The sequence below is a fragment of the Argiope bruennichi genome, chromosome 7, assembly GCF_947563725.1.
Source record: "Argiope bruennichi chromosome 7, qqArgBrue1.1, whole genome shotgun sequence".
Taxonomy (NCBI): Eukaryota; Metazoa; Arthropoda; class Arachnida; order Araneae; family Araneidae; genus Argiope; species Argiope bruennichi.
In genome coordinates this window covers 16,819,160-16,845,706 of record NC_079157.1, presented here as the reverse complement: position 1 = coordinate 16,845,706, position 26,547 = coordinate 16,819,160, and the positions used below count along the sequence as shown (strand labels likewise).

General features: G+C 27.7%; 1 protein-coding gene across 4 annotated transcripts in view; it reads left to right on the top strand.

Annotated features, from left to right (window-relative positions):
* LOC129976446 (alpha-tocopherol transfer protein-like) overlaps positions 1 to 26,547 on the top strand; it is a 96,023-nt gene that overhangs the window by 37,227 nt on the left and 32,249 nt on the right. For 2 of the 4 annotated variants that reach the window (XM_056090025.1, XM_056090024.1), the window contains exon 2: positions 26,276 to 26,538. In XM_056090025.1, the coding sequence (XP_055946000.1) occupies positions 26,376 to 26,538 (163 nt within the window). In that variant the 5' untranslated portion in view covers positions 26,276 to 26,375. Of the gene's footprint in view, positions 1 to 4,207; positions 4,250 to 14,946; positions 15,104 to 26,275; positions 26,539 to 26,547 lie in introns of those variants that run through there. The other 2 variants (XM_056090026.1, XM_056090023.1) reach the window with 2 other exon arrangements.

The following is a 26,547-nucleotide window of genomic DNA, read 5'->3' as shown; positions in this document are numbered from 1 at the left end:
ATATTGTTCACACACAAACGTAATTATAAAATTATATTTCTTGTACATAATAAGGTTCAAAGCACTAATATTCATTAAAATCATAAATTTGAATTTTTTTTATGATTACTTATGTTCTTCTTTCTAATCTTGTGTAAGAGAAAGTAAAAATGGAATTCTCACAAAGAAACTTCGGACGTTCTGTAGAGAATTTCTGAACTTCCCATTTTTATATTCTTTGCACATGTGCTTAGTTCATGATTTGCAGAATATAACAAATGTAAAAAATCTGTCAAACTAGAATATGTTACTGAAAAATTTCGTGATTTTCATTTTTCAATCTCTTTATATATATGCTGAACTCATAATTCAAAAATTTGTAAATTAGTCAGAAATTACCAAATTTTTAACCATTTCTCCTGATTCATTTTTTCGACACATACAATGTATTTCAGAGTCAAATTTTGCTATACAAATTAAAATTGGTATAATTGAAAATCCTCCATCAAAAATCAGTCTCAGTCGACTTTTACCACAACATGTAATATAAATTTTGAGCGAAAGGAAATAATATATGTAGTTAAGTGCTGGAAAAGTTTTCTCAAGTTTGATTATGAAAATTACTTAACTAGAAGTTGAAATAACCATTGTTTCTTCCTTCATAAACATTTACTGACATTGTGTCATCAGAGAGGGAAAAATATTCTAGAAAGTAGTTATTATTTTTAGTAGGAAAAAAGACTCTTAGTTTATTTGCCTCTCATGTTTGTGAATAAGAGTTCCTTTCTTTAAGTGTAGTAAACTGTTTCAGGAGGAAGTTATAAAATACGGTATTCAGAGGAGACGATTCTGCTCAGATACCTGATTTTTTTATATTCTAAAATTTATTTGGCTTTTACCCAGTTACATATTTAATATTGTTGCTTATTGTTTTTTTTATCGCAAACACATAACATTCAACAATAAAATCATTCATATAGATATTATTTTCTTTATAAATGATATTCCTTTAAAAATGGTTTTCTTGTAATGATTTGAAATACTTTTCATTCGCACAAACAATCGTTTTATTTCCCGAATTATCCAGTTCGGAAAAATCTAGAACTTTTAAAACTGCTCCTATCCAGACGGATAGGAGCATTTCTAATAACTTAGAACTGCGCCTATCCGTCTTTGTCGACCAGCTGCTTGAACACTGTATTACGCATATCGATTATCTTTGATGAACTACATCTGATCACAATAAAACATTATTTTAAATTAAGCACTCAAAAACAACATATATCATTTTGATCTTTTATATATGTTCGAAAAATGGAAATATAAAATGAATTTAACAAATTGACTAACTATAAATGATTGCAATAAATAAATTTGGGGGTGAAATAAGCTTAGCGAAATCGGCCCAGTTGTTAAAACTGGGGTTTATTTTTGAAAGTTACAATTTGCGACAATTCTCCAAAACGCTGGGCCATTAGAGGGCGTTGACCGTTGAGGATGTATCTAGAAATCAGAAGTTTTCATGAAATAAGAAATAAAAATTAGCTACATTGGCGCAATAATTGTGGCTGGGGGAGTAAGTGAAATATTACTATTGAGAATATGAAGAAGAGTTTTTGAGATTTCTTTCAAAAATATACGGTGGCAATGAGTATGCGAGAACTGATGGCATTTATTGGGACCATGATCCATTAATTAAATAAAAGTTGGCGAAATGTAACCAGAAGTTGCATGGAGGACTGATTTGTTAGAGATGTCAATTATTTTAAGTATATATATTAAACCATTTATTGATAACGATTAAGAAATGATTCAAATGAAAGAAATTCCTAAGAATTAATCTTGTCCATCATTTAGAAAGAGGTGCAATTTGCATATTAAAAGAATAATGCTCGCAAAGAAAATTGTTGCAAGTTCATCGGTAATTTTATTGATAGCATCAATTTCCGTGATGCTTCTCCTAATATGAAATTTAAAAATATCGATAATAAATCTTATTCCCTAGAGCTTTTTTTAATACGTAAATTGCTTTCAAATCTACTTCATCTCATTGTTATGATGATCACTTAGCCATTTTAAATTCAATCATCTAGTTCAGAGATCATCAGAAATTCCGTTTAAAGATTTGCAGTTGCAAAGTTTAGTCATTTCATTCCGTTTGAAGGGGGTTTTCCCAAACGAATTGATCAAAGATAAAACTTGAAAGAATAAGTTCTTACTCACGTTTTATCTTTAGTTGAAAGTGCACACATTTCCATTCTAGGCTACAATAATGGTCATGCGTGTGTGTGGGGGGGGGGAGAAAGGGGAGGGGCAGATGAGAACTAATACCTTGAAATACATTGCTATATCTGCAAACATATTCTGTGACCACTATCTAAAAATTTGATGGAAACAATTTTCAAATTCATACTTTGAATTGAAAAAATAGTTTTTTTAAAACTATTTTCCACTATCCAATTTTTAATGTTTTATTATTTAATATTTTAAATAAGTTTTTCTGAAATGCAATACCAGTTGGTGCCACTTGCATAGAACCAAAATTTAATTAAATTTTGTCCATGAATTTGAAAATCAAATTTTTAAAATACCGAAATATCATATTATTATTATTTTTATTTTGTCATTGTTTGTTTCTTTCACATTGATTGGCATGTAATTTTTTTATAAAGTCCATCTAGATCTATACCAAACCGGTAAAGAACCACATGAGCTCTAGAAACAATTTCAAATTTCAGAATTTCTAAAAATGAATAAAATTTTGATTACAAATTCTATTTCTGCAAATATGAATGAAATTTTGATTACAAATTCTATTTCTGCAAATATGAATGAAATTTTGATTACAAATTCTATTTCTGCAAATATGAATGAAATTTTGATTACAAATTCTATTTCTGCAAATATGAATGAAATTTTGATTACAAATTCTATTTCTGCAAATATGAAACAAATCAGGGTAAGATTTTAAAAATGAAAGTGCCCTATATCCTCTCTTTCCTAATGAATATACCCATATATTAATTAGGAAGTATTTATTTTTATTTCCACTTTCAGTTCAAAATGCTAAATAATTTTACTTTTTAAAAGCAATAGATGCGAATTAATTAAAAACAAGAATTCAGTTATTGTTTTTAGCTAAATAATAACATATATTATGATCATGTATCTTTTATAAAACAATATACCTGGACGGTTATTCTGTAACTTATCTATGTCTGACCAATTGATATCTGTGAAATTAAGCTAAATAATAACTTTCCTTTTACATCAATTCTTCAAATAATTGGGATTGAAATCCAAATACCTTTAGAAGACATTAAAGAATATCAAAAAGCTCTTGATTAGTTTTAGTTTGAAAGACTTTCTATTCAAATCTACCTCTTCTAAAAATTTTGCCAGAACATTAAAATATGACAGAGATATCTTCTTAATAACAATTAATATTATAACAAGTAATATAATAATAAATAATATAATAACAAGTAATATAATAACAAGTAATATAATAACAAGTAATATAATAACAAGTAATATAATAACAAGTAATATTATAACAAGTAATATTATAACAAGTAATATTATAACAAGTAATATAGTAATAAGTAATATAATAACAAGTAATATTATAACAAGTAATATAATAATAAGTAATATAATAACAAGTAATATTATAACAAGTAATATAATAATAAGTAATATAATAACAAGTAATATAATATTAAGTAATATTATAACAAGTAATATTATAACATTATAGCAAGTAATATTATAACAAGAAATATAATAACAAGTAATAACAGCAGATAAATAATAAAGTTTGCATGAAATAAAGTGCATCTATATTTCAGTACAACTACATTTTCAACAATTAAATCAAATTGATATGAACATACAACGCCATTTTTGTAGGGTTTTTTCGTTCAGAATATTGAAGTTAAGACTGCATTTTAAAAATTCAGGGAATGATAGTTTAGAGACCTCTTGGATGGTCTTTACACATTAATGAAGGTTAGGTTTTTATAACTAACTGGAAAGTAATACAGACATTTATATTTTAAGAAATGATAGAGAAATTAGACATTTTCTACTATAACAAGTTGAAAGGAAATTCGCACAAATCTAAATCAAATCACTTTAACTCCACCCTATCGTTGAACACCTACAGGGTGGAGTTTATGTGAAAGTCAATTAATATAAGTTGAAGACATGTGCGCAAACATAAAATACAACAGTGCTGGCGAGATCTTAATTTATTGTCTATTTTGAGGTAAGGAAATTTTTATATTCTAGAATAGCATTAGTTTGTATGTTTTTGTCAACTGATGTTTTCGCGCTTTAGATTATCATTTTGGGAAACTTTACAATCTAAGTTTTAATCAGGATTTATCACATTAGGTATGTAATAATTTCCTTTAAAATGTTGATCATCTTTTTTTTTAAAAAAAACATGTGCAATCACACGTTGAAGGTCAAATGTAATTTAAAAATCTGACGATATTTTAAACTTGACTTTTTTAGTAGTGCTAATCGCAATACGCTATTTTTGTCTAAAACGTTTAAAAAAAAAGGAACAAAAATATATATCCTTGTTAAAAAGTGAAGTATTCAGTATTATCTATAGTATTGCATATAATTCTACTTTGGTATCTAGATATTTTCCTTTAAATGCCTGGCTTATGTCGCAAATTGTCAAATTTAGTGAAAATCAATAAAAAAATTTTCTTATAAAAAGAATGACTTTTGGATTATATATAAAAAAACACATATTGGTTCAGAATGTTTATTTTTCAAAGGAATTGTATGAATTTAAAACGGAAAATTAGTTTAGTGCTATTTTTGAGACACATTTCTTTATATACTTAGATTTTTGCTAGAGTTGGAATTTTTTTTATAAGTGAAACTATTATTCTTTTACATATAAAACAAAATCAGTGGGACTGGTCTTTCCAAAAACATTCTCGAATACATTGAAATAAAAGTATTATCATCCTATCGATTCTCGCGTAAAATTATGCACACTAGGCAAGTCCATGAAACGCCATGAATTCTCCTCAGATATTTATATTCATAAACTCGCACATGAGAGTTATCTGCTTCGTAGTATAGAAAAGAAAACCGATAACTTGAGTATTATTGGAACTCAATAGTTACGCATCAGCTAAAAATGTAAATGTAATGTAAAAAAATGTAACAATGTAGGCAACATTTATAAATATTTAAATTCTAGAATGTGCACCTTGGGAGTATATATATAAATAAAAATTGAATAAAGAATTTTTAAAAAAATTGAATAAAATTTATATATTTCGAATTATTAATAATAATTGATTACTTTCATTAATTACAAATTAAATAAAATTTTGGTATTCTTATCGTTGATCTGAAAAAATTATAACTGTATGATGATGATTTTATATTATGTGATTAATTTCCAATTTCGATATCCATTACTTTATTGGGGTATTATTATAATGCATGATTGATGCCAATTTTGTTGTCTTACAGTTTTTTTTCTATAATATTTACGATTTTTAAACTTGTATTTTATTAAAATTTTATTTTTTTTTTTTAAATTTTTTTTTTCACATCTTATTGTTGCTGAAAAAATATCTTATATTCGATTATTTTTTCTTCCATTGTTCGTAACTAAGGTGTTAAAATTCATCAATTCTTGCTTTTTTTAAAAAAAAAAAAAACATAATTGGGTGAAGTTTTAAGGATTTTTTCCCCTTTAGAATTTTATTGTAATTACAGGTTTTCAGATTTAATTTTAAACGGATTTGATTTTAAACAAACTATTAAACTCGGATGAAAAGTTTAATAGTTTGTGCATTTCTAAATATAAGTCATCTTTCTTGGATATATGATTGAATTTTATTTATTTCCATTATCTTATTGAAAATTCATTATTATTGCAGTAATCATTAAACAAATATTCTGTAAAATAGTGGAACAATCTGTTGTAAATATTCACGAGTATTTGATATAATTTTGCACATTTTCTAATTATCAGATTTATGCATCGATTAAAAATTTTCAGTAACAACGGGCTTTCTTAATGTAGAAAAATAATTCATGAACCGTTTTTTTTTTTTTTTTTTTTTTTTTTTTTTTCAGTTTTCCTTAAACGAAAATTAATTAGCATCAACTATGCATTTTCTTTTTCCCCCTTTTTATCAAAAAGAAACTTTATCAGTAATTTATCACTTTTTGACAATTTTGTTAATATTATTTGGGAATTCGTTACATAATTTCTTATTGATTTTAAATATTTATCGTTATTATTTAACTCCAATATATCCAATCCTGCATTTCTTAAACTAGAAGTTGATTAAGTTTTGATAAACTATTTCAAAGCATATTCTTTTTCTTTTCATGCACTAATTTTAAAAATATCACAATAAAAACGTAATTTTCGCTCTAAAATACCTCATTTTATATATTCATGAAAACTGTTTTGTTCTTAGAAAGAAGTCATGAAATGATGTATGCTTTTTAATGTAATACAATGTATATTTTTAAAAGTTTCATCAGATAAAGGCTTATTATTAAAAAGGTGGAACTAACATCTATATTTGGGATAGTCATAACTTAGCCACTGAACACGATTCAAATCTGAGGTATAGACTTCAAATAACAAGGATTATTTTTATTTTCTCGAACATCCAGTATAACTAGGGGGACTTTCTAATAAGCCTTTCTTCCCAAACACTACCTTACATGGCAATGGCGAACAATATTACGAAATATTAACCTTTGGAGTCAATTTAGGATTTTTACTTTGAATTTAACATGTCATCCTCGGCGAGTTATTTGGCTATTAATCCCCGTGATGTACCCAAAAATCGAATTTGTGCTTTAGACGCTTGTTTTACAACGGACTGAAAAAATTTTTTTTCACATAAAACTGCACTTGTAGTCACAAAATCCCATACCAAATTGGATGTATTCAAGTCAATGCATTTTTGAAATACCACGTTTACATGTTTCTGATAACACACACCAACAGACAGTCAACCCATTGTTGGATTTGGCCTAAAATTTAATAAATGTCTACGCTATAGGTGTTAAATCTATATACCGAATTTTATCTATCTAGCACTCTTCGTTTTGTAATTATTATGTTAACTTGTCTACGAAGAGCAGGACACACAGATTTCCTCTAAGCGGACTTTATTCAAAATTTGATAGAAATTTACAAATTTAGTGTAAAGACCGTATACCAAATTTCAAATGTCTAGCTCCAAGCGTTTTTGAGTTATCTTTGTCACATACAGACTGACAGACGGATGGACATTTTTATAAAAATGTATTTTTTGAACTCTAGGAGGTCTAAAACGTGGAGATTCGAGTTTGAATTTCTCTTCGATTTCTCTATTTTCTCTATAATGCGTATAGGAGAAAGTGAAAACAGAAAATATTGTAATAGTGAAAAGATTGGAACACGAGAGGGTCATGTATTTCAAACTTTCTAGAATTCGAAAAATATTTTTTTGGAATTATTTCTGTCTGTGAACACGATAATTAAAAACGCTTAAAGTTATATTGAAATATTTTGGCATATAGATTTTACACAACCTTTTTAAATCAATTTAATCGCATTTTTGACAAATTCCATTCAAAGAAAGTTTGTGAATATGACAATTACAAAATTTAACGATCTAAATAGAAGGAGATTTACACACAAATTTAGCATCTAAATTGAAGATTTTTTTCAAATTTTGAATTAAATGTGCAAAAATCATGTGGCTGTCTCAAGTTATGGATTAAAAAAAGGCACAACTCAAATATGTACATATGTATATGACTTAACCTTTTCTAGGGCCATGGGAAGTATGCTTCCCACCAAATTTATCAATCTTTGTATGAAATTATGTAGATTGGCATAAGTTCTGACAAATTTTTTTAGAAAGACAAAAGCTTAGATGCTTCAGTTCTTTATCTCACACAAAATGATGTGTCTTGATTTGTTATTTAATTAATAATTAACCAAATTAATTAATTTATCAAATTAAATTTATCTAATAAGCTAAATGAATCCCTTTTCTTATTCTTATTTCAAGCCTAAAATATTTTAACATAATATGACTAGAAAAAAATGGCCCCTTAAAGGGTTAAATAAATAGAACTTGATTGTGTTCTTGGGATTGCAATTGTAACTTTTTGACAAATTTGGGTTTCAGTCTGTCGAAAAAATACAAATTCTAAAAATACAAAAAATGCGTAAAAATACAAAAAATACAAATTCGATTTTCAGATATGTGTGTATTAACAGTAAGTTATTAATGGCCCGGAAAAAAACCGTCAAAGCTTGCATGATAGATTCAGTAAAAAATTTCAGGATTCATGCCAACGATCAATATTTCTTTATTTTTATTTGCCAATGTCACGCAAGTTCGTTAACAGTAATAATTACATTACAGTACATTAACAGTAAGTACATTAACATTACATTAACAGTCAGTCTTAGCAATCTTATCTAAGGTTTGTAATTTTATGCGGGAAAAATTGATTATATCATTATTGGAGAAGATGCGAGCAAAATTAGGAAGGCGACTCCCTCCGAAAGTTTCTGGAAAATAATGAGTGTTAAGTAATGGAAAAATATATTTTCTTCAACTGAACAGCGTTATCAAGTATATTATAAAGAAACTTTATAAACTCTATGTTATTGAGAGGATGTTGAATTTTCACTACTTCACAAAACGATACAATATCTGAACAAGTAACTTTTTATGGTGAAAGAAATGTTAGAAATTATTACTTTTATAACTTGATAAGTTTGAGTAGTACTAAGTCCCTTATATTTTGATTTTGAATTTTTTATATTGATTAAAATTTTTTATTTGCTTAAATACAAAAGTAATTTCTTAAACAATAAGTAATCACTGCTCTCAAAATTATAAGTCGCCAAATCCTTAATTTCTGTCTTTAAAATACGATCAGCATTTTTAAAGAAGACGAGAAAAAGGTTTATATGTAACAAACAAACTACAGCAAGGTGATTCATCTTAACTTCCGCAGCGAACTTAACTTCCGAAATTATTTGTTGAAAAAAGAATTTGATAAAACAAATGGCAGCTAAAGCTACTGATCAAATGAAAATGAAATGCAGTCAAACACGTGCTATTTTTTTTTCAAGGATAAAACTGCTGGCTGTGTATATTTGTTACAAGGTGAACAACCCCAGAGCTATAAACTTTGATAAAAAAAAATCCACAGCAAAAACCAACAACTTTTTGCAATGAATTTGAAAAAAGTTTCCTTCACAGAGAAGCGATCTTAGTAACTCACTACCGTTAAGAAATATATCCAGACATTTTGATGTGAGTGATTGGAGATGGCGCTAGAAAAATGATGAAAGGCATAGAACTGGTCAAATGTAGAACAGACAACACCCGTAGGCTAAAACGTGATACCTGTTCACGTGAAATCGTATGTTTCCTTTTGGAATCTACGTGGAACTTTTTATAACAAATTTTTCGTGAAAATTATCAGTTCCATTTGAATTGTTAATGCCTTAATTATCATTCGACGTTTTGCAATCGATTTTTAAGATAATCGATTGCAAATCGATTAAGATCCATTTTCATAATAGACTAACGGAAAGCAGACCAGGTTCTTTGGATGCTGCTGTTATGTTATTTAATGCCATCTGTCTTTTCGTCTTCTATCAGCTCTCTGATTTTCTAAGTTAGTGTTTTAAAAATTAAAAAAATTCACGATTTCTTTAACAATCGAGAGAATTAAAGAAGATTGATTCGTAGATAGCAGAAAACATGATTTGTATTTAATGAAATTGCGGTAAATTTAATTAAATACAAATCATTGATTAGTAAAATTCCGAAATATATATTGAATTTCAAGTGTAGACGATCTTATTTGTTTGACATTAGAACATTCAAAACTGAGTTGCTAAAAGCACTTTTCATGGTTTCCCCCATTCTGGTTATATATTCAGTCTGACTGAGTAGAAGTTTTCACGCACTGGTACTCAAGAAATTGAACCAAGAATATATTTGCAAGCAGTTTAGGATTACAAACGACATGGAGGTCAATAGATATTGACAAAGACTGCAGATACAAATAAAATGGAACAAATGAACAAAGAAAGCTATAAAATGTTTTGATTTATTTGCTGTGTTTCTGAGATCACAATTTAAATCATATAATACAATTGCAAGCGTTTAGGATTGCAAATGTCATAAGAAAGGGCAATAGATATTGACAAAGATTGTAGATAAAAACACTGAAAATTACTAAAACTTTAGATTTTTTTGCTGTGTTTTTGAAATTACAATTTAAATCTTACGATACAGTTACAAGTGATATACGATTTCAAATGGCATGGGAAATAGATATAAACACAGACTTTAGATAAAAACTCTGAAAGCTACAAACACCTTCGATTTATTTGCTGCATTTTTGAGATTACAATTTAAATTTTACAACATGTCCATTTTTCTTTCAAACTTTCTAACACTTTCATCGGGAAAAAGAAGAACCTGTTTTCGAATCTTCTTTTTGTTGAAATTGCTTAGGTGGCCTTTGTGCACAAGCAAGACCGGGCACGTCTGAAAATAATTTTTGAATTTGAATATTTTCTAGCAATAAAAAATAAAATAAAAGTAAATATATCAATTTTAATCACATGCATAAAGTATTGATTGCTAAGAAATCAATATATATGCAATGATATTTTAATTATAATTTCAATTTAATTAATTTCCAAGATTTTTTCTTAATTTAGCCCATAGTAACTTCATTCTAAAAATATTCTCTTATTTCGTGATCCAATTCCACTTTCGGTTTAATTCATTCCTCTGTAAAACTAATGCGCCATCAGTACTACGTATCAAATGAAAGTGATACTTCATTTAATATGTTGCCCTTGTCAAAGGTCATTCCATCAGCACGTGGCCGGAAATCCTATGTTATATAAGACTAGTGATCATTTGTTAGGCCCTTTTTGTCTTCTGCTTTTGTGCCGTATTGCGCCTTTTTGTAAATAATCATGTTTGCCTTTCGAGAGAGAATAAAACGAAATTAAAACTGCAAAATCTCTTCATTGCTTCGAACCTGCATATGTTACATATTATTTAGCCGACAGGATTCGAAAATATTACATATATATATTTGTGTGCTTCATAATCGGATGCGAAGTCCTATCTTTATTTAATGCTTATATTGAATGATTTATTGATGTGTGATGCCGATGCATTATATTCTCCTTTTACGGACTAAACTGTTTTGATTAGAGTGTTTGCTAACATTGTGGAAGAGATAATCCCACTGCGAGGAAGCGAAACTTCTAATGTTATTGAATATTTATTAGTTCGAAATGTAAGTAAATAATATGTACTAGCAGCCTTACGAGATCAAATTGTTTATTTAGATTACTGACGATTTACGCTGTAAATGATCTGTATAGAACGTCTTTTTTTAAAAAAAATTACCTTATTATTTGATGCCACTGAAAACTTTAATTCAATTGAAGCAACTTGTTTCAAATTAAAAAAGTATACATATTATGAAAGAAAATCAAAACTGAAATGAATGCAAAAGTACTCGATTGAATGTTTTGATAGAATTCCAACATATAATTTAAAAACATTAAGTATCAAATTAAACTAAACAATATTATTAAAATAAAGGAAATATATGGAAGTAAAATTGATTTTATTAAAAGATAATTTTTGAACCTTAAGGTGTACGTACACACTTGAAGATTTTTTTTTAAATTTTAACTTTAAAAATCCAATTTTTTCACAGTAGGTTATTAATATATGTTTAAACTCATTTCAGTGAGAAAAAACCATATTACACTAATTATTAATTAATTAATTAATATTTAATGAGCTAATTAGCATATTTTTTGAAACATGATATCTTAAATTCTAATTTGTACAGATATATAATTCTAGTTGGAAATTATGCCTAATATTAGTCTTCATGTTGTCTGCCTCAATCAAGTTATAAAAATAGATAGTTATTTGTTTACAATTTTTTCATCAACGATGAATAGAAAAAGCGAGATTTTTTCTGTAATTTTAACATTTAAACAGCTATTAAAAAATTTATTTCTATAAATATTACTTTGATTGAAGCACAAAACATCCGCTATTTCATACAGATTGTTTTGATATATAAATAACTGTATTTAGTTGATTTATTGTTGAGTTATGATTGTTTGAATGAAGCAACATAGTGGGAAAATATCATTCTTCATAAAATGAGTTTTAAAAACACCGTAACTAGAGTTTTCAATGAAAGTAATTCAAGAAAAATATTTATAACTCGAGAAATATTTGAAATATTGGCAACATCTTGGTATCGTTTGAAAGCTAAAGGATCAGACAACATTATTAAGCAATAAAAAAATATTCGACATTTTGAACGATTCTCGAAGTTTCTAGTGTGTACATGCACCTTAAAATAATACAAAAATCATTTTTGTTCGGTAATTGCTTTGGAGAATGCGCTTTTTTCCCTGGGAAAGTAAGCGATTACTTAACTTGCGAAGATTAAGCCCATTTTTGCGCTCGATTAAGTTTCCTATTTAAAGCTTATTTCTCCACTCTTTTTATATGTTCTTTCCTTTGACTAAATGGAGTTTTGATGACACGGTGAAATATTTCATAACATTTCTAATGACACTTTGCCATTATTAACTTCCATGAAATATCTGAGCGAAGCACTCATTTCAATGCAGATGTAAAAATGCTTAATGAAGCGATCTGAAATTCATATGATAATTTATTTTCATTTAATTGTTGCCATTCGACGATATATAATAATAACAATTTCTGTACCATGTATGCTATCATTTTGTATATAAATGTATACAGATTTCTTAAGCATTTTGCTAATTACATGACATTTCTATTACAACTTTTGGTTGTTAATCTGTGATAATCAGATTTAAGTTATTTGTAGCAAGATCATAGCTTATATCATAGCACACCTTCTATTGGATTAAATAATATAAAGTAACTTATAAGTAGCAGAAAACAATTAGCAAAAAACAGTGAATTTCGATATGCTGATAAAAATATCATTTAATTTAATCAAATAAATAAATAAATGCAAATGCTGTTTTGAAGATTTTTGTTAAATAAATATTAAATGAAATGATGTATATAAAATAATTAATTTTGAAATGGAAATCAATTTATTTAAATGTGAAACAATAGTAAATACATTTGTGAAACAAATACATAGTAACTACATTTTGCTCATTAAGTAATGCTAATAAATGAAGAAAATGTACTGAATTTCAGGTTTTTCCTAATGAAGAACTTTTATTGCTTATTTAAATACAAATGGAGCTCTGGTAGCTCTTTAAAAGTGTTATTTTATTATCTTACGTTGGTTATTGTATTTGTATTTAAACATATCAAAATGTATTTGGGAAAACATATACTATTTTATCATATCAAAACATATTTGTATTTTAACATATCAAAACATATTTGTATTTGAACATTTCAAAATATTTTTGTATTTTAACATATCAAAACGTATTTGGGAAAACATATTCTATTTTAACATATCAAAACATATTTGTATTTTAACATATCAAAACATATTTGTATTTGAACATTTCAAAATATATTTGTATTTGAACATATCAAAACATATTTGTATTTGAGCATTTCAAAATATATTTGTATTTGAACATATCAAAATGTATTTGAGCATATCAAAACACATTTGTATTTGAACATCAAAACATATTTTTATTTGGACATATTGTATTTGAACATCAAAACATATTTTTATTTGGACATATTGTATTTGAACATCAAAACATATTTTTATTTGGACATATTGAATTTGAACATATCAAAACGTATTAGTATTTGAGCATATCAAAACATATTTATATTTGAGCGTATGAAAAGACAAGAATGTTAAGATATCTTAAAAATTATTTATCGATCATTTGTTTTTAATAAGGGCACAATATTTCTTTAGGAATTGATAAAAAGATTGCACTATCAAGCACTAGACTTTTGAAAAGGACCGAGCATAAAAGAATTAAAAAAAAAATCAATTGGGCTCTTTAAGCAATTGTGATTTTCCTAGACATCTGGCCATATTGAATGTCTTAATTTTTAGGGAAAGCTTATTAGTGGTTGTTGATTTCAAGAATTTATAACGAACAATACATTTTCAAGCCATTGTGCAATTTTGAAGCAATTGTTAGCTCCAGTATTTTTAGAATATCTCGATATTTTCCGAGGGTTTTTCATTAACCATTTCGTAGGTTCCAGAACAAAATTTGTCGCAAACAATTGTGATGTGATTATAACAATGTACAAGTGAATTTAAACCACAACATCAATTATTTTCATTCAATAGGTGTTCTTTTAGAATGTTCTGAGAAATAACATTGTAATCTAATCGATTTACTGTGAAGATGTGATGGTATCCTTATACTAAAAACAAAGGAAGGCGGACAGTTATAAAGTCTTTTGTAATACTTTTATGAAAAATTAAACATACAGATAAACTTATTAATTTATATTCATGAGTTTTCTTACATTTTTTCCGGGAAAAAATTCATTGTAAACATATGAATCACAGTTTTTCTCAGCTCACTGAATGTAGTTGAAGTATTTGTAAAGACAGTTTATGCTATTTTATTCGCAAGGTAAAAGCAAAAGGACAGAAGGACAGTTTCCTTGTACGACCGCTGCAACATGTTAATCCACGTGTTGTGGCAGAAATTCTTCATTGTTTGCAATTCACGCGCATGCGCGTTTAAAACTCAATACACTTTTTAACAGACGATCCAATATGCTTATCGAGTCACGTGGGAGACGACCTAGAAGTATTTTTTTTTTAAGTTGAAAGGAGTTGAACTTCCGTCAATGGAAAATGTGACGCTTGTTATCGTTTTTTTCTTTTGTTTTTTGTTTTTGTTTAGTGACGTGATAAATTGATGTTCCCAATGAATTTATTCGTCGGTTACAGATGATAAAATCAAAAAGAAGCTACACATAAATAGTCTTACTTAACAATATTTCTCATTCAAAATTTTAGAAGCGGCGGTAGTTTGACATTTTTATTGAATTTGCACACCGTATAAGAATTAAATATTTACTTTTTATAAAAGGTAAGTTGAATCTTCTTTAGTGCTTTTGTGGTATAAAAGCTCCAGAATTTAATAAAAATTTAGATAAAATTTTATATTAAAATGTCATTATCATTTTTTTAATTTAGAAATTTATCAAATTTTATAAAATAATATATGAAATTTTATTAAAATAGTTTCATTTTATTTTAGTATGATTTTGTACCAAAATTTTAAATCTACAGATTTATTTGTAATTCAAAAATATTTTTTCACGGAAAACTTTTTCCTCAATCATATAAAAAATAATTTAATATATTTCAACTAATATATTAATATATTAGTTAATTATTGTATTTTTAAATATATATTATTGTATTTTTAATATATTATTGTATTTTTAAATATATTTCAACAAAAACTTAAAATATTATCAATAATGTTTGATCCTTTTTAGTGCGTATGTTTGGTAATTTTCATTATTTTTAAATGATAAATAAATTAAATTTTCTTTGCAATTGTTTTCCTTTGTTAATTTCTATATAATTTTTTTCCGAAAAATTTTAACGGAAGGTTATTTTAATCAAATGTAATATTGTTAAAAACATATTGTTTTTTGTTATATGCTAGCATTTACATTATTTTATTATGCGAATATTGTGAATTTTGTTGCAATATCCAGTAAAATCTATTCTCTAATATGTGCTGAGAATATTTTATAATTACGTCTAGTTGCTTACATTTTCTGGCATTTTTTTTTTACTTGAATATTGAAACTCAATTATTTTTTTAAATTGTTATAAACTATCTTTTCTTATAAGCTTCAGTTTATTTATATTGCAATTATTTTTATTTAAATGAAACGTTTACCTGGAAAAAATTATCAAATTGTTGAAAAGGAAATGTTATTTCTTTTTATTAAAAGAAATTTACTGCAAACACTGCGATATTTTAAATAGCCAGGCAATGCTCTTTTTGCATTTATATTTAAATTTTAGTTTTTTGTTTAATTGGTTGCAGTTAGTAGTTAATTCACTGTTTTTGAAATTAAATTCACGAAATATATCATTTTTATGTGTAAACAAAAATTATTTTTACTTTTATATGCAATAAAATTCAGCTATTTGGGGGAAAAAAGGAAACTTATTCGATTAAAAACTGTTTTTCTTTAAAAATTTTTATTACATATTTATTTATTTAGAATCAAAATGCACTTGAATTACAGTTTAGCAGTCCAATATGTTTTTTGATTCATTTGTTTTAATCATGCATGAATTCAAAGAATTTGAACTATTGTGTTTTTTATTAAAATGTTTGCTAAATTTTAAAGAAGAACATTTTAAATTATGAATAATCGCTGCATTTCTAAACAATTCATTCTAGAAAATTTTCATAGCAAATCCTATTTAAAAAATTGTTATGAAAATGCATTAGAATTAATAATAATCTAACATTAGAATTAATAATACTTTAACACACTTTAATATTTTTTACCGATAATTTTTTAATTTTTTTTGTTCTAATAGGTAAATTTTGGTAAATAATTCCAAGAAAGAATGAAAAAAATTTAAAAATAATTAAAATATCTTAATTTATTTAGTTAATATTAAAATTTTTTATCACATTATATCTATTGTTTACTGTCGGAGCTTCAATTCTTCACGTTTATTAGAATACCTTTAGAAAAAATAATCATATTACTAAGATATTATCATGATTTTACCAGTACTTTCAAATGCCGCACCTGTATAAAGAATTAAAAAATGTATATGTGTCTTTGCATATATAGGAAATATATATAATTCATTTTGTATATATCTGAAGAAAACTTATTGATTCTTGCTTATTTCTGTAAAATAATATTTATAAAAATTGGAAAATAAGCACTGAGGAACATGCTATTTCTTATAAATAAGTCTATTTCGTAATAATACAATATTGATAATGAGATTATACAACTGTTTTTGCTAATTGTCATACTGAAATATTATAGATTCTACTATCGAAAAATAAACAGTATGTTGTTCTAATGTGTAACCAAATAACATGATAACACTTGCAATTGGAAATTACCGAAGCAAATATGTTTTATAACATTTTAATTGTTTGGAAATAGTGACAATAAAAGCCACGTGTTCAGTGTTTCGTGCCGTACTATTTCCTTCAAAAAGCACGTGAAACTCTTTTTCATAAGTTTTCACATGTTCTGGAATATTATGGACTATTGTTTTCTAATCGATAAATTCTTTCAAATATATGAATGTGTTTTGTAAAATATGTTCTGGAATAAGAAACAATTCTTATGAAGTCGTCTCATATAAATTTTAAAAACAGAGCAAACTTATTCAAAACTAGACTGTGTCCCGTACGTAGTGTATTGTGACTACTGCCAGGTATGATTTTGCTTTGTTATGCTTTAGAAATTTGTGGAATCGTTGATTTTCATACCAAAATCAGAAGATATTTTTTTAAATTATATTATTTCAAAATATACCATTCGAAGCAAATAATTTTTAAAGAGGAAATATCAAATAATCATCTTTTAAATCACCAGTAAGAAAATATTATTTTATAAGAAAACCTCACAAAAATCATTAATTTGTAATTTTTGTTACTATAAAAATAAAATTTTATTTAATTTGAAAATATGAAAATGTAAAATATATTTTCTTAAGGAAATATAGATTAATATATAGAATATAATTTCCTGCATTTAAAGTAAAATTTGAATCACATTTTAAATTCTTAAACTGTTCATTGAGGATGATTTCAAAAATAATTTTTCAGACGAAATTTGACTGCGGAATCATTGATATTCATACTAAAATCAGAAGATATTTTTTATTGTATTATTTCAAAAAATAAAGATTAGAAAGAAATAATTTTTAAAGAAAAAAAAATTTTAATAATCAATTAGGAAATTTTTTAAAGAACCAAACGAAACATTAATTTGTAATTTTTGTTGCTATAATTTTTTTTTATTTTATTTCAAAATTTGAAAATATAACATATACATTGTAAATGAAATGATTGATATATCGAATATTATTTGTTTCTTTTAAAGTAAAAGTTAAATTACATTTTAGATTTTAAAACGATTCTTTGAAGTTGATTTCAGATAGAATTTTTCAGACGAAATTTGACTGTGGAATCGTTGATATTCGTACTAAAATCTGAAGATATTTTTTTATTGTATTATATCAGAAAATGACGATCATAAATAATTTTTAAACAAAAAATTTATTTATTAAAAACCAAAAGAAACATTAATTTGCAATTTTTGTTATTACAAAAATAAATTAATTTTGTTTCAAAATTTGAAAACGTAAAATATACATTCTAAATGAAATATAAACGTAAAATATACATATGTAGAAAAATATCAATTAAAAATAAAACTTCATTTAAATTTTAAATTCTAAAACGATTCTTTGAAGTATTTGAAGAATAATTTTTTTTGACATTGTTAAGATTTAGTATTTTATAAGCTTAATTTCTCAAACTAATTCCCAAAGAAAGAATTTTTTCCCGATTTTCTTTCAGTAGGAAATACTTAAGAATAATGAAAAGTTTTAGATTTAATTTTACCAGATATAGTCTTAGAAGTCTCTCAACTCTGTCAGAAGTTTGACTCTTCTCAAGAGTAAAAAAATTGGGTTAAGGCCTCCGTATCACTTAAATGTTATCACCAAAAGAAACAGAAAATTCAAGTAAGAGACAAGAAACTGGAGCATACTTATTTAATAATTGGAACTTCTCATTATTACAAAATAAGTAAACTGATAAAAATTTTAAAATTTAAAGAAAGTTGAATCGATTGTTCAAACGATAATATAAGTGTTGATTAGGTCACTAATAGTGTTTATTATACGATAAGTCTTTATTAGGTCAGGTAATAAGTGTTTATTATACGATTAGAAATAAATTTAAAAACAGGGCGAGTACTGTATGAAATAGGTGACCTAAAACAATTTTGGAAAGTAAATTTTTCATATAAATTAGAAAGAAACTATTAAAGTTTTCAAAGACGAATAATATAATTCTGATTTTTTAAATACAATCTTTTTAAACCGTAGAGATTTTAAATTTTTATTTGAAAGAATTATACATCGATTAATAAATTTATTTTATTCTTTTTATAAGGTTTAAAAATGAAATTGTTCAACTTTGAATAGATATTAACCAATATTTAAAAGCATTTTAACTCTGTAAGATATTTGAAGGTGTCAAATTAAATTTTACTTCTATCCCATTTATCGATTTAAATTAAGTCTATCATTAAAAAAAAATGTGTTTTATATTTGTTATATCTATGTAAACATTCGATTCTTATTTCAGAACTCAGTTCTTTAAATTGCAGTGATAACTTTTACTAAATTTATACAAAGATTAAATTTCCGATAGAGACAGTGATATAGATTTTAGATTAATTTCTCATTGTTGGATGGCAACGACTGAAGCTAAAAATGTTTTTCCCTACCAAACTGCAGTATTTGTCCAAAATAAGTTTTGTTGTTGTGTTGTGTTATGACTTATGGCACTTTACGATTTAAGCCGAGTGAGCGTCTTTTGTTTTTTTAGTAGCGCTAACTAGGGTCAAGTAAAATGAGTTTTAATCCATATATTAATACATATATATGTATTAATACATATATGGATTAATATGTGTATTAATACATGAAGTTTCTTGGTGTTACCTTTTAATTTTTGAAATATGACTTCATTTCTGATTGCTGTGTTGAAAATTTCTGATAAATACATTTTTATATAAAAATAATTATTATTGCGTCTGTTGAAATTTTTATATCTTGAAACATATACGGCTATGCACGAGTGTAATTTCACATTTAGAAGGACATCTTTTTTACAAACATTTATATTTCATTGTATAGTATTATAATTAATGTTATAAGCAGTCATATTCCCTTTTCGAATATTAATGATATATGAATTCCTCTCTGCTTGGATTCTTCTTTTAAAGTTAGTATATTATGATGCTTTTCAATTTCTCCTTGTTATCGATCAGTTTCTTTTTCAGTTATATCCTTAAGTCTGCGTTTTTACTCTTCTGCAGTTTCTTTTCTGTTTAAGAAACTGCAATATTCCATTCTGAATTCCTTTTAGCATTTGCTTGCATTCTGATTTATCTTACTCTTTTGCTTTTTTGTCGCATTCTTTATTTTTTTAGTTTCTGTTCTCATCCTTATGTTATTTTCTCCAGTTTCGGATCATTTCGTAGCTGAAGATTTACCATAATAAAACCGTTTTTTTTAGATTCCTTGTTTCAAATTCCCTTTTCCATTATATGTGGAGGGTGTAGGAAGAGAAGACAGTAGATCAGCGGCACAGTAATAATGGTTTTATATCACTGATCCACGGACAGAATTTTATCTGAATAAAGCGTGGGCTGAAGAATCTTTAGAACGAACGGAACATCGCTGTTTAATTCAGTTATATTAACGTTCAGGTTTAAGCAAACACTAGGACACACCTCCTAATTTTAAACAGCGGCCTGGTGACGAGGACGACATCTGATCTGGCATACCTTCTCTCCAAATTTCAGTACCTCAGCAGCGGGAGGATGTTTGGCCCGATGGATTTAATATGCCCCAAGCCCGCTTAGACGACATTTCTTCGGTGGAAGCAGATACCGAACTTGAAATCGAGACTTTGCCCCAAAACCACCGCAGCACCGAAACGAAATGTTACAAAATCAATGTAGATTGTTAGCAGTATGAATTGCCACTGTACCGTCAATTGTTGAAAAGAGCAGTTTCTTGAATTCATATGTTTTAAATGATGAGACGAATTTTATTTAACTACCGATTAATTTTATTACAACCGATTAATTGAATTAAATGTGCATCTCAAAACATTAAGGGATATAATGATTCATACAGTCCCTTGGTCTTATCAGTTATATTTTGACAAAAAAATCTTTCTCAGCTACTAAAACTGATAAGAAGAATTGAAAATCAAAATGGATAGAGTTAAAAAGCAATGAAAATTTTTATTTCCGTTACAAATAAATCCACGACGGTAAGAAGGATCTTAAGGGACTTATAAGAAGCTTAGATTTTTTTTCGAATGCTTTGAGTAAAGAAATTTTACTACCGGTTTATGAATATTTTTAATGCATAACTATTTGTTTTATAAAACTTCTTCCACTATATTTGCATCAAACTTCTATTTATTAGTCATTTTATTTAAAGAACAATTCTAATTTGCCTGTCATAAAAAAGTTTGGGAAACTCAACTACTCGTAAAGTGAAGTGATAACACTGCCCGAAGACACACGGATAAATAAAACTGAATAACCAAACCGCCGCAACAGCAACACTGGCGGGAACTGGGGTTGAGTCCTAAAAACCATCACCGGCCACGCTACAGCCCTTCCATAAAGAAGTACGTCCCGTCATCGATGGGAGGAGCCAGACCCCCCCTTTTTTACTTGTAGCCCGCCCCAGGATGGTTAGATCCAACCACCATACCGAAAGCATCTCATCCTCATTTCGAGATGCCCCTCCCCTCCGAGGGATATACTCATAAAGGGGAAAAAAGAAGAAACAAAGCGATATCTCTTTCTGAACGGAAATAGTATTTATGTCTAATACAGCGAAAGCTAACAGTTAACTGCAAACGAAAATTTAAATATATCTTCTACGGTTTAAAATTTTAGCTGGTTATAACATAATTGCATTTTAAATTTTCTTTAAATGAAGAAATTATTTTTCATTTGAATGATTGCTTTTGAATTATAATGGCGGCCATACGTTTTTTGTTATGAATGTTTCTGTTTGTTTATTTCTATTTTGTTTGTAAGGTTGAACATCTGGCAAAAGAATAATTACATATATCATCCCCAGTGTAAATACATTTCAAATTTTAACTGTAAATTTATATTTATTTTAGGTCTTCAAAATCTCTGATTATAATTGCATTTTAAATGTCACTTTATTTTGTATTAAAATGATTTAATTTTTCTATCATATTTTTTGATCGTACGAACCATACTGTGCTTAAATTATTATTTATATGAAAGTTGAATATTTAAGCTATATTTATCAACAAAATATAAAAAAACAAGACTTAATAATGATATTAATTTCATCGGAACGTTTTTATATTTTCGAATTGTCTCTTAAAATAAATTAGTATTTGAACTTTATTCATTTTAAGCGTTTTTGACTAAGTTGGTTTTAAATATAAAAAAAAAGTTTTGTATTTTATTTTGTGTATTTTAGAGCATTAGCGAATTCTTTACTAAATATGATTGATAAAACCGCGGAACTATATAATTTTTTAGGAACATATTTATTGTTTGAAACAAAATAAAATATAATTCTACCTGTTAATTAAAATATTTTTCTAATTTGAATTATATATCTATCTCTAACACTCTTAGAAATTAGCTATTGTGACAAGTATTTTATAGATACATATATTTTATATACATATACATATTGGCAAGTAATTTATGGATATATGCGTAGATTATATTGTAAGAAGTGTTTACAAGTACTTTAAAGAGATAAACCTATTTATTTGGCCGAAAAGTTTTTTTGTGATTGCGACTGACTTTGAATTCAATGAGTTGTTTACATCCCAAATGTTGCAATTAATTATTTATTGATTAAAGATAAAAATATCTTTACGTTGCAAAAAATATGAAGATTAACTCATGTTTTTTTTTCAGGAATGTTCAGATAACGATAAATTACACAACATTTTCACTCCAAAAAATATTACTAAGTGTAGCAATTTTTATTTAAATTATCTATTATTTTTCTATTATCTTGATAATTATCTAAATATCATCGGGTGTTTTTTCAAAATAATAACTTTTTTTACGAAAAAAAAAAAAAAAAAAGATGCAACTTTTCATATTCTGCTTTCCATAATAAAAAAATAAAAGAAAAAAAAACCTATCTTGCGCCAAGTCAGAAAACTCGCCAATCATTGAGATGATAAAACATTTTAATATAGCTTGAAGTAACTTTTTGATGAGTTTTGCGTAGATGAACTTTGTATTATTCTAATTATTATCTTTAACAAACGATAAATCGAAACTGTTTGTTGATATGTTATTGTTGTTTCTTATGGCACTTATCATAGACAAGCCCGCTGACAAAACTCGGCGCTTTTAACCTGAGAGAGCGTCGCTTGTTTCAGTAGCGCCATCCAGGGCCAAGAGTACGACTTAGCTACTCATGCGCCACAATCCTTTTTACGGGGCGGACTTCATTTATGCATTTCATTCACTCGCCCACAGATCGTAATGTGAACCTGAATCAAAGAACAATCACCTCTGAACCAGTACCTCCAGTCGTATTATCTCGACATGGAGGACTTTATGGCCACGACGGATTTATACGTGCACCTGCCACCGCATACACGGGGAGTCTCTGTCGGCGGGGTTCGAATTCACAACCCAAATTACGAATCCAACTCCCTCCCAACCAAGCTATCCCGGCCTTTGTTTGTTGATATGCAGGCAAAAACTTAAACCTGCCGTTGGCTTTCATGATTATTAAAGTTTATTGAATTTATTAGCAAAAATGCTTTTTGTAATAACTATTTCTACTGGAAGTTTATCTGAAACTAAATTTTATCACCCATATATTTCAAATAAATGTAAAATATAACGGGAATAAGTAAGATATATTTTTTTTTAAATTTCGGAATTGCATATTGCCATAATAACCGCTATGTAATGAGTCCTTAAGAATCACTAAATATTTTTTTAATAATGTTAGTAAATAAATATTTATAAGGCTTAATATTCTTTATCCCATAGAATTCAGATATTAATGAATCCTTGAGTGAGTAGTTGTAAATGAGTATTTGGGATATTTCTAGTACTCTTTAACACATTTTAATTAGAAATGAAGCGAAAAGAAACAGATAAATGTTCAATAAAAGAAATATTGTCATACGAAAATCGAAGTTGCACCAATTCTGTTGATAGTTGGGATGGTACGTCATTAAGAACATCAACATCCATTATCAACCCGTGACTAACTTTCTTAATTCTTCCATTTAAGAGCGGATTTACTCAGAATTAAGCACTAATAATTATGATTTGATTTTGAGGGTTTCAATGGTACGATCTATCGCTTTAAGAACATCAACATCCATTATCAATCCATGACTAACTTTCTTAATTCTTGCATTTAAGAGCGGATTTACTCAGAATTAAGCCCCAATAGTTATGATTTGATTTTGAAAGTTCCGATGGTACGGTTTATCGTATTAAGAACATCAACATCCTTTATCAACCCGTGACTAATTTTCTTAATTCTTGCATTTAAGAGTGGTTTTACTCAGAATCCCCTCCCCTAGGGGCATCTCTAAATGAGAATGAGAAGCTTCCTTCATGGTGGTTAGTTCTCGCCACCCTGAAGGGTACATGAAAGGGTTTGGGTCCCAGAATCGCCAACGACTCGCTACACACGTTAGCAGGCAAACGTCAGAGAAAACGATGTATGTGCGCCATAAAAAAATGATGTATGCTCTTTGTTTTCTAAGTTTATTTGCTGAAACACAGCTTAAAAGTACACAATCTTAGGTAGAAAATTTATTCATTTAGAAGACGCGTGTCTTTTTCCGATTTATTTAAGATATCGGATACATTCTATGGCCTCGCTGCGAGTTACAATGTACAGTACTCTCCCGATTATCCGTGGAATTGGGTCGCGCGGCCGCCGCGGATAACAAAAATCGCGGATAATCCGAAAAAAGCTAAAAACGGGTATAGCAAAAGAGAAAACAGTCATTCCAACTTTGAAAAATCGTTTTACATACAATAAAACGTAAAATAAGCAGCAGGAAATGTTTCACTAACGCTTAATATTTTAGTATATCACTCAAAACTAATCTAAAATGCATTTTGTTCATGAAAACAGAAAAGTGCTTTGTACTTACGAGAGGCGCCAAGGATACACAGGAAAATTAATACATATGTACTGTTTTAATACTGTAATGTATTATGTAATTACAAAAGCATAACTGTAAAACTACACCTTTTTGAAGAAATCAGTCATTTGTGTTTGCTTCTTGCTTTGGAAGCATTTTCTCTTTGCTTGGAAGCAAAAAAAAAAAAAAAAAAAAAAAAAACTTAGAGTGGCAAGCGCGGATAATCGGGAGTCTACTGTACTGTTTTTACACGCGTGGCAGTGAATTTCTTGCCACCGCATGTGGTTAAGACATCGTAAATTAATCAACTGTATAGCGTCTTTCATAAAAACTCTTAATCTGAAACTATGGCAACTCAGAGGTAAATTTCACAAATGCGTAGAAAGCTGAGTAGATTTACTGAGTAGAAGAAACGGGATTGTTCTCTTTATGCATCGCTTGATCCCCCCCCCTCTCCCACTCGCTGGGAAAATTCGTAATTGAGGATGAGAAGCTTCCTGCATGGTGGTTGGCTCTCTCCACCCTGAAAGGTACACGAAAAGGAGGGGTCTGGCTCCTCCCAGGGGACGTAATTCCTTAGGGAAGGGTTGCATCATGCCCGGTAATGGCCCTTCGGATTCAACCACAGTTCCTGCCAGTGTTGCTGTTACAGCGGTCCGGTCATTCAGTATTATTTATCCGTGTGCCTTCGGGCGGGTTGGAGAGTCAGTGATATGACTTACTCAGAATTAAGCCCCAGATTAAGATTCGATTCCAAAGAAAAAGGATCTATTCAGAGAATTTTTCTCCTGAGCTTTTATTTCTTCAAGACATTCTTAAAGCGACAGAGCGATCTATATGAATTATCAATAGAATTGGTATTGCTTCAATGAACGGCATTTATGGGAAAATAAAATAGAACATAACGCTGAATCAAAGAAATACAAAGATTTCAAATGTAAGCCAATGTTTATGCCAAGATGCCAAATTTATGTCAATTATTCCGTTATAATCATAGTTCAGCTATAATAATGTAGTTGTCATTATTGTCAAAACCCATCAAATTTGGCTATGATGTTGAAATTCTAAATTCCCTTTATTTCAATCTACTTACGTAATTTTTCAAAAAAAAATGTCCAATATTCTCAAAAATCTTATAATTTGAAGATTCTCTCAAGCATCTTTTACCTTTTCATCCACAAACGCAAAAATATTTGGTATTTGAAGAATATGTTTTAATACTGCTTGTATCGAATTTGATGTTGTTTATTGGAATTCACTAGAAATATTCCTCTTATTTTCTTTGTTTTATATTTTTAGGAAATCAAAGAAATTATAATCTGTGAGGATACCGAAACCATTTCTTATATTCCTTGAAAAAGCAACCAAACTTTCAAAAGGGATTCTCAGTGGAGGCAATATGTTTGAGAGGAATCCTGCGACGGCAAGAATAGGCGAGGAGATCTTGCCTTTCGAACTGGGATATCTTCCTGAGTATTTTCAGAAAAAGGCAGCCGCGGAGCTCAATGAGACACCAGACAGGAAAGAACAATCACTTCGCCAACTAAAAGAATTTTTGAAAGGTAAGAAAA